Consider the following 10,519-nt stretch of genomic DNA (forward strand, 5'->3'; position numbering starts at 1 on the left):
CATCCATCCGGTTTCTTTCAGACGAATGGTGCGTCACAAGAGGCCAGATGAGACATGTGCCGGAGTGAAATGTAAGCACCGCTACCCCCACAGCCAGCGATTCAGAAACACATGGTACCAGCGTCGGCCGGCGGGTACTGAAGTCCATGTGACATGCTTTCCTGTAGCTCAGTGGTTAGAGCACGGCACTAGCGATGCCAAGGTCATGGGTTCGATCCCAGGGGATTGCACATAGTCAGAAACAAATGTATAATACAATGCAATGTAAGTCGCTTTGGATAAAAGCGTCTGCCAAATGCGTAAATGTAAATGTAAATGACAGATGCTACAGAGAGAGGGCTCGACATCATTTTACTATACGTTACTGTGCTCACAGAGTTACGTGCATTCACATTCATTAACGTCAAAGAAACGGACAAATGTACCGTGTATGAAAAAACGTAAGGTAGTTTGCACAATGCATGCAGAACCATTAAGAAAAATTGCATATCTTCAGGAAACAGCTGCATGAATACACATTCAATCATTTTGAAACAAAGCAGCAAGAAACACAATCTTTTCAAGAGTTATTTGTCATTCTATACGTCGACAGTAATGGTAAAAAAGTACTTGATGTTACATCACAGGTTCTTTAGAGGGGTGTGTTGGTTTCTGAGTTTATAAAACAGTGGTTTTCAAATGGTTTTACTTCGGGACCCAGGTTTTACGCAGGACGTCATGATGCGACCCAACTCTGAGTGCATTTACATGCACAGTCTTACTCCGATTATGCTTAATAAGCTGATAACAAGTAGGTCACGTAAACGCTTAAAACGGTTTTCTTTTATCGGGGAAAGCTCATAAACGGTGTAAGCAAAACCCGTTCGGCAGAGGTTTTTTTTTTGCCGATTACTCAGATTTCGCGCCGCATGTAAACGCCATTACCGGTTTTCTCTCGGTTTAGTTTATGTGCGCATGTCTGATGGCGCAATAGTAAAAGTCCCAAACGGAAGTAATAGTAAAATAACGCATAAAAGTCCGTTCTCTAATCATGCAGTTGATGTGGAAACATCAAAATGATGAACTATTGTTGCATATGCAGGTACTGCGGACGTGAGAAGAGATATAAAAACACAGCTTCTGTCCATTTTCCCTCTGCATTTTTAATTACTAAACAGACTATCGACGGTGACGTCACTGCACGCGAGAAACCCGGCAAGTCTCAAACTTCCATGTAAACGCAGTTTTATGCGTAGCCGGTTTATTACTATGCATGTAAACACGTGAAAACAGGTTTCTTTTTAAGCGGATTTTTGCATACACAAAATAAACGGATATCTATCAAACGCCGTTTATGAGCTTTGCAAGATGATTTACATGACTTACACGTTATCAGCTTATTAAGCATAATCGGAGTAAGACTGTGCATGTCCAAAAGAAAGAGTTCTCCAAAATAAAAATTCTGTCATAATTTATTCACAATCAAGTCGTTCAAAACCTGTATATGACACTTTTCTTCTGTGGAACACAAACAATCATAATTTGAGAAATGTCTCAGTGTTTCTTTTTTTTGTTAATGGGGTTTAATGTTGTTTGGTTATCAACGTTCTTCAAAATATCTTCTTTTGAGTTCTGCCGAAGAAAGAAAGTCAAACAGGTTTGAAATGACTTGAGGGTGAATAAATGAAAGAATTTTCATTTTTGGGCCAATCATCCCTTCCAAATCAAACAGAGATTCACTAATACTGTCTAATATTTGTCTAAGAAATATGACATTTGCGAGTTTGGTTTTTAAATGTCCTTTAAATTTGGGTTTCATGCTCTCAGCAGCCAATAATTCACCTCACACAAACCACGTTTAGCGTTCCAAGTGAACATATATTTAATGTATTTCAAATGTATTTCTACAGTGATTTGAACTATTTTTCATTGTTGCAAAGCAACTGTGCAGATAACGCACTGTAGAACAAACAATAGAGACAGAGACATAAGAAAAATCGAAACCGAAATAATTGACCTTACTCGTGCTTTTCAAGGACCCAACCTGTCACCCAACCTGCCCACGCGAGCATCTACTGCAGCATCTACAAACTGAAATATAAATCTAAATTGACTAATTATAGGTAGGCCTGTGTTCAGGTAAAATTATCATTATTGTTTCATTCTGTGAACCACTAACAATATTTCTCCCAAATTTCACATAAAAATATTGTTTCTATTAGCATTTATTTGCAGAAAATGAAGCTGTAGAAACAGGTCAAAATAACAGAAAATATTTTTTCAGACCTCAAATACTGCAAAGAAAACAAGTTCATATTCACTTTTAAGCAATATTTACATTATTTTTTATGTGGATTTTCATGCTCTCAATCTTTCACGTTGCTGTTGGATGACTGTATGTCACTCCTCGGGTTTGATTTTGTTGAAATTCAACAGACACTGGACGGAAATGACCACAATACATCTAGAAATGCTGATTAAATGAAAATTTGAAATGGTCTCATATTTTTTGCAGCTGTATTATTCACAATAAGTGTTGTTTTCTCCTGTCCTCTGTGACCTGAATACACCTGTGACCCAAAAACCCACATGTCGGGCACCACCGATTTAGGTTACATTTGTGTAACCTAAAAGGCTCTCCACTAACATCAAGCTGTAGTCTTTTCTTTAACTAGAATATTTACTTTAAAGCGTAGGACACAGTCTTGGCAGGTGAGGCACTATTTACAGTAAGTGCAATATTTCCGAACTCACACTTTTAAAACTGGGAAACAAGTAATGATAGACTACCGACTGAACTCAACAGTCTCTCAAAGCCACGTGTGATGCCATTTAGACCATGCTTTACCTTGTCACTCTCAGAGTAAGGGTTGTTAAGCACTGTAGGCATGTTGTCCTTTCTCCAGAGGTCATCAAACACTCTGTCATTATCCGACGCCAGCTGGGCATTCTGTCCGTTTTCCAAATCAAGGTCTCTGAAAGTCACAAACACTTTCGCTCGTCAGCCAAAAGAAAACAAATGCACGCACACCCGCTCCAAACACATTCCTTGGTTTTTTTTGTGAAACAAACTAACCATGGAATGACATCTTTCGTCTTTTTACAATATAGAATAATTATTTTATTTCGATAAAATTATACAGCTTAACTTATATTTAATGTCGAATACTCGCTTACTGTAAAAGACCTGTTATCAAAGTCAAGGGAAATGTTGACAAAACTTTTTGGGTAATTTTAATTTCCTTCATTTCTAGTCATGTTCTATATTATAATGACAACAAGAAAAAAAAGTTTCAATACTGTAGCTCTAAAATTGTTCAGATACTCCTAAAATATAAACCATATATCAGATGTACAGATGCAATTAAAAATGTTACGTAAACACCTTTTTTCTAGCTGACACTGCAATGCATGATGGGATTGATAGTAACACACATAGCACAAATGTGAGAAGAGGGAGAGAAGCGTGATTGGCTAACCGCAGACATCGGTTAGGAAGCACAAGGTCTGGAGATAATCCGTTTTGTGTAATCAGGTTTAAACAGACTGGAGGTTTGTTTGGTTTTTACAACCCTGTTAGGTCTACTGATTAAAGTCAGTGACTCTCATGCACTTAAACATCCTTTAGTGGCCAAATAAATAAGATACGTGCTGCTTTATGTTTATTAGAACAATCCTGGTGCACTTGTAAGTGGCTGTGTGACTTCTCTGGGTCATTATAACGAATCATTTAGGTTAATCTGACCATGTGAAATCTCGGGTGTTTGTGATCTCAAAATGACAATATTATGCATGTCATGTCTATCTTTATCTGTACTACTGTATATTTAATGTTGCTAGAAGCTTCTCACACTGCCTGTTAGTACTTCCGGATCACTAAAGCAAGAGTAATCTCAGAGCCAGAACTGAATAAATACACAATGAAGTAACAGACGCAAAAACACACCGATAATTTGCGTTTAGGAAATCCATGTCATCCTTTTAAAAAATTCAAATATCTCGATATAAGCCGAGCTTTTCAGAAATCAAAATTCTGATTAATTAATGTGAGATACCAAGGCTAGGTTTAACATTGAAGTCAAGCGGGGGCAAGTTGTCACACACGTTTTGTGCAAGGGCTTTAACAGAAACTGGTTATTTAAAATAAACGTATCATTAGAAATATTCTCTAGAGTAAAAGAAGTGTGACAACAAGCCCCAGCCTTCCCCTACATGTTGCAAAAAAATTATTATAACATTTTTTGAACATCAATTTGCAATGGAGCATAATTAATATTTTAATTGCGGTAACGATTTCTGCCTCCCACGATTAATTACGCATAATCTTCACGGTATTAAAATGCTAACAGCAAACACAAAACATCACCATGACGATTTTATATATGGCCGTTGTCCTTCCGAAACCTCGTGTGTCCAAATACGCTGTTTTTCAGGAATTGGAAAAAACATTGTACTTTTTAAATGATTAAACACTGCGGCGTCAAAATTGACAAGCACATTAATATTGTTTATTGGGTAGGGTTGCAAAAACCCAGTGACAAACATAAAAGATGACTAACAATATGATTTATGGCAAATAGAAAATTGCCAAATATGGAGATACGAGGTTTCAGAAGCAGCAGCAATATAGTAATATATAGAGTATATAACATGTACTAATCGTATGTAAAGTGTAATACAAAGGCTGAAATTAAGTATAAAGTGACAGGATAATCGAATAATAATCATTTTACCCATTATCGTGCAGCACTAACCGCAGGTATAGATTTGAAAAAAGATGAATTCTGCACACTGTGAATGTTTTTTTGGTTTGTGTGTGGTTTACAAAATTAAACCAATAATGTTTAGAGTACTTGCTTGTGTTCTGAGCCAATTACGCTGATGTCATTTCCTGTTGTCTTCCTCAGTCACACACCACCACTTGGAACATTTAAAAAGAACTTTTTGGAAATAAGTGATGTTGATTGCAAAAGGGCGGGTTAAAAAAAGCCGGTCAGTGGCCTCTTACTGACGTTTACTCCAAAACATTAACAAAAACCATGTTCAGCTTCAAACGGTGAGGATTTGTGGTAATGCAAGTGCTTTACTGATTTCTGATGCTATGACTCACTCCCCGGGGAAGAGGATGAATGCGATGTTGAAACTTTTCGCCTGCGATTGTTTGGGCGCCTGGGCTTATTTTGAGTTAAATACCTAAATCAGATTCCTATCTGCGGAGCACACTGTATGATTAAACTAAGTGAACTCACAACAGGCTTCCAACACCAAAGAAAATTCCTTGTGTGTGCAAGCACACTCGGCAATAAAGCTCTTCTGATTCTGAGAAATGGAAAATGACTACCTCGTGGCTTTATTTTAAATACATTTACACATTTCGCATTATATCCAGACAGACATACAGTGCACTGAAGGTGAACACTGTTATCAGTTTTTGGCCTGGGAATTTGAACCCATGACCTTGTTGTTGCTTGAAACTAAAGCAACAGCCGTTTCTTCATTATTTCCAAAATGTCAATCTGACTTAAAAACTATTCATACAAAATAGGTAATAGAAACGAAATAAAAATAGCTGTAATCGTACAGTCTAAAGTTTGGTATTTGTTGAGCAAAATAATGAATTTCTATTTTTTTCTTGTTTTACAGTACAAATATCTACAATCAAGACACATTTACTTCAGAATGAAAGTGACCTAAGATATAAGTCTTGCTTTCTTAAGCGAGTTTAGGCTTGAAAAAATATCTTCCAATGGGGCGAGAAAAATAATCTTGAATTGAGTGACTAAGAAAAAGGTAAACCTTAATTCAAGATTATTTTTCTTACCCCATTGTCAGATTTTTTTGCTTGTTTTAAGCACAAATTCACTGAAATTTCCTTTTTTTTTTTTACTAAAAACAAGACTTATTTTCATAGGTCATTTTGCTCATCAAGAAGATGCTTCTTGATTCAAGAATGTTTCGACATTTTTACTGGAAAACAAGAAAAAAAGACTAAGTAAGAAAGTCATTTTTTGCAATGTAATAAAAAGGTCAATATGAATCCAAGTTCATTTTTGGCAGATTTGTTTGTGTTCTATATGCAAAAACTCAATTGAGTTGGCTTTTATCGTTTAAATATCACTTGATATAATGATATCACTTGGTCATTGTGTTGCTTGAATAAAATGTAACTACAGAATTCATAGATATTTGAAATAAAATAAAAAAATGCGTTGTACTGAAAAAGACGACAAAAATATTAAGAAAGATGTTTTCAGTGTATTGTCTTTAATGTATCTACAAACTGTTGGGTCTAGACTTTGTCATCAGAATTTCTGTCTAATAAAGCGCTTACATTAAACCAGCCAATCAGATTACAGATTTTAGTGTTTAATATACATCAGTGGTCAGTGAATGGACTGTGGGCCGCGTTGGTGTGCATCTGTCGTCACTCACCTCTCCACCTGCACCTCAGCATCCTTCCTCTCTACGACTCTCTGACCGTCTCCATTGATGTCTTTTTTGCTGTTCCTGATGAGTTTCAGCACTGGCTCGATCTCCTTCAGCAGGTTGTTGTTGTCTTCCACCCCGTTGAGGAGAAGAGTGGAATGGCCTCCCTCTCTGAGCAGAGAGTCCTGGGCCAGCAGTGGAATGAGCGGTTTGCTCTCTTTTTTGGTGTCTGATGACAGGTTCTCGATAACCCTGAGCTCTTTGGTCATGTCGGGCGAGCATCGTTCGCAGGGCCTGCACGGAGTGGGGTTGACCGGCTTGGTGACGCGAACCGTCCTGGGTTTCCCGTCTGTGCTGAGCGTGGTCTCCAGGTGAGTGGTGAAGCCCTCCGGTCCCCGGAGTATCAGCACGGCGTGAGTTTCTGGCGACACGTTCTTCAAGGTTTCCAGCGCCAGCTCGTAGCTCATGTCCACCAAAGGCTTGTTGTTGACGGCCAGGATGATGTCACCGACTTGGACCAGCCCGCATTCCTCGGCGGCTCCGCCCCGAATGAGGTCAGAGATTATTATGGGCGGCTTGCACACCCGCTGTTTGACCAGGAAGCCCAGCCCACCAATCTTTCTTTTGAAGAGGCGAACAGAGATGATGTTGGGCTGCAGCTGACACACGCTGGGCTCAGATTCCTGCATTGTGGCGTACTGTGCGTCAGCGCCGATCTGTAATTGAGTTGAATGTGACAAAGAAAAGTGTGTATCAAAGGCAGGCAAAGACATGCAGCCTACATCTCAAAGCCCAGACAATTTGATGCAGGTTAAAGAAATCCTCTTTCTGAATCCAATAATGGCATTCTTTGACATTTAAGGAAATATCCAGACAACAATTATGAACAAGAACCAGGCTGACATAAAACCGGCATGCAGCGATTATTGGCAAGAAGACATTCGGCTTGAATTCATCCCAACATTGTTTTTAACAAATAATTTCAATGATTCAGTGGTGACTCATATCACCGCGTACGAGCTGTAGACTTCAATTCATTCCTTCCTCTCCGTTGACAGGCCAATAACATTTCCTCTGTGCGCATCATCTCGCTTAATCTTAACGAAATGTTCATCTAAAGCTACACTTGTAATTTACAGCCCTCCTGCATCTCGCCTTTCTTGGCAGCACAAAACGCATATGGCCTCGTGTGACTGTGAACAATAATTGTCCAATTCCGTCAAAGAGCGACGTTTCTAATTCAGTTCTGGAGAGTTCCTGGAGAGAAACATAACAACTGCTGGGGCCTTTATATAATGAAAGGGCACAAGCAACAACTTGCAATTGCAAAGCACGTTCAAAGAGTGACCTGGTAACTTTGTGTGCAGTCTTCTCAATCATTAAATTTCAAGACCTGAGCGAATCTAAAATTATATTTCTCATTGAGAAAATATATAAACTTTTAGGGAAGACACGAGTTGATATTTTGTTGTTTAATGCAACAGGACTGTTGCAGCAGCTATTTATTAACCATTTAGGGTAAGATCTCGGGAAATGCTCCCAAGAAAACTGTACAGTTTCTTTTTGTACAGTTTATATAATCTTTAGACTAATTACATATAAGCAACATATATTCAACATGCAAACCAACAGTTCACGAGTTCGCCTCGCAGATAATAAGTAGCCTACGGATAATAAGGGACGGATAGTATGCGTATTTGGCGTGCTGTCCCGGGGTGTTCGACCGCCCTTGTCCGGTTTGAGGGCCCCGGGCCCGGAATGTGCCCGTACTCGGGTCGTTCCCCCGTTATACTGCGGTAACAACAGGCTGATGGTGAGGAGTTGAGGTGGAAAATGTAGAGAGAATGAGGGAAAGGCGTCTTGTCTATTTGTAGGGGTCTCCCGAGCTAAAAGGATGATTGGTGAGATTGGTCATGGAAAGCCAGCCGGGTAATTATCTGATTGGTCAAAGCAAGCCAGCCGGGTAAGTTATCTGCACGTGCTCCTCCCGAACTTTGTTAATAAAACATAATTTAATAACAACGCCAATAAGTCCAAACAGTAAAGATGCCTCTTAAGACGCACTGATAACATTCTTAACCATCACACCACATATTCTATACCAATACCCAATAAAATGAGGGTTTCTTTTTCAAGGTCCAGTTGCTTCTCGATCACGTCATGCAATCGTAAATAAAAAAGACGACAAAATTCATCATAAGAATGCGATGAACAGATAAATCTCATGTGCAGACGAAAAAGCAACTGTTGTTTAACTTTAACAAAAACCCGTGCAAAAAACATGAACTTCTATGTATTTCGAAATTAGCAAAATCTAAAATCTCTAAATCCCTACGTTCATGTCTTACATGTAATTTGATCTTTTGGACATTTCGCGTTGTTTTTAATAATACAAGAAAGTGCCACAACCATGCGTAAAACTACCTTAAAACTGCGTGTTCCTGCCACAATATACAGATTGGCACTTCTCGAAATCAACCGACATCTGCGTTAACGCATGCATTAAATGCATGCTAAATATATGATTTGTCGATGAAAAACGTGCACTTTCTATCCAGGTAATCACAAGCTACAGTCATGCGATGCGCAACAGCATCCGTGCATTATCCTCAGTGCGCATCATAACACACCAGTTGCTCCCGAGATGAAGACTGGCACGCGTTATACATTCTTGGCTTCATTAACTCCAGAAGCCCATTTCATAAATGTGTGCATTTCACAGAAATGTGCAGTCAATAAATAAAATGCACTTTTGCAACTTACCTTTCCACTTTCGAAAGCTATAAATCGGCTGTTATCCCTTTGCCAATACTCCGAAGGCAGAGTCAGAGTTTTCTCGTGAAGTCCCACTCAGAAGGTGCGTGGCATGTCCGCGCGAGTCGCTGTATAAACGCGCGGCGCTTGAGAAAGTGCTCTGCGCTCCGGTGAGCGAGCATTTATTGCGCGCGCCCTCGCTACGCACTGCCTCCCTCGGTGGGTGGGTTTTACAAACACTGTGCACGGGTATCTGTAAGAGTGAATAATATTTGAAAAAAAAATATTCGCGCATCTTCCGTACGTGCGTCTGTGCGCATGCATGCATCAGTCGCCTTTTACGAAAATTAAGCATGGTTTAACTATAGTTATCGCCGTTTTATTTGTAGCAAAACTGCAGTTTTACTATGGGCTAACCACAATAACCACAGTTTAACAACAGTATTTGTAGTAAAACTATGGCAATACAAATGGCACCCTATCTGCCAAAAAAAACATGGTTACTTCCAGTACTACACTTTAACCATAACAAAACCACGGTTAGTTTTCCTAAAGGAACTACACGCAAGGCAGGACAATCCCACTGTTTTAGAAAAAACGTCCTCAAGGTGTCATAATGCAAGAGTACATAAAACAAGTAAAAAACATCAACCAAGTTGTTAATATTGATTTTATATTAAATCTCTCTCTTTGGCCAACAAGAATATTAACTTGATCAAAAGTGGGGATTCGTTGTCTTGCTGTTTGGCATTTAAAAAAGGGTTTGGCATACACTACTATTTGCTACATTAAAAATATTATGTACAGGTATTATTTAAGATTAGAAAGCATCCGTCTGGTGAACCTTGTGACATTAAAGTTCCAGCAAACAAAATACAAAAGGTTCCACCAAATACTGTATTGCTTTTTTTAGATACTGTTGTTGACAACTTTTGCTTCTAAAACATTTCTTATAACAACTACACAAACAACATGCTGTTTTTAATTAAAATCTGAACCTTGGTCATGATTTTTTTCTGCTTTTTACTGGGCATGATCATCATTTTGGTTTAAAGGAACATGAGGGACAGTTAATGATGAGCAAATTGTCATTTCTGGCTGAACTGGCCCTTCAAGCTTGTGTAAATTACCCTTAAAGATGTTTCCTTATATGCAATATAAAAACACAAGCACTAAAAGATGGGAATGTGCATGAGACTGTCAATCTGTGACGTGAACAAATTCGAACACACACACACAGTTTGTCCACCATGGTCGAGCCATTATTTCAGTCACTTCCGACTTGAGTGCCATCTGCCCCCCTAATGAAACCGTGCATTGTGGCACATATCACTATCTCTCTCTGAAACACACTCTCTCT

At 38.9% G+C, this 10,519-nt stretch overlaps 1 protein-coding gene across 1 annotated transcript in view; it reads right to left on the bottom strand.

Annotated features, from left to right (window-relative positions):
* Nucleotides 1-9,327, bottom strand: part of nos1 (nitric oxide synthase 1 (neuronal)) — a 52,046-nt gene extending 42,719 nt beyond the window's left edge. Inside the window, exons 1-3 of the mRNA XM_057358140.1 lie at nt 9,169-9,327; nt 6,412-7,121; nt 2,828-2,954 (exon numbers count right to left, since the gene is read on the bottom strand). Of these exons, the coding sequence (XP_057214123.1) occupies nt 2,828-2,954; nt 6,412-7,094 (810 nt within the window). The 5' untranslated portion in view covers nt 7,095-7,121; nt 9,169-9,327. The remainder of the gene's footprint in view (nt 1-2,827; nt 2,955-6,411; nt 7,122-9,168) is intronic.
* Nucleotides 9,328-10,519: the final 1,192 nt, after the last annotated feature.

This window comes from Triplophysa rosa, linkage group LG2 (genome assembly GCF_024868665.1).
Source record: "Triplophysa rosa linkage group LG2, Trosa_1v2, whole genome shotgun sequence".
Classification (NCBI taxonomy): domain Eukaryota; kingdom Metazoa; phylum Chordata; class Actinopteri; order Cypriniformes; family Nemacheilidae; genus Triplophysa; species Triplophysa rosa.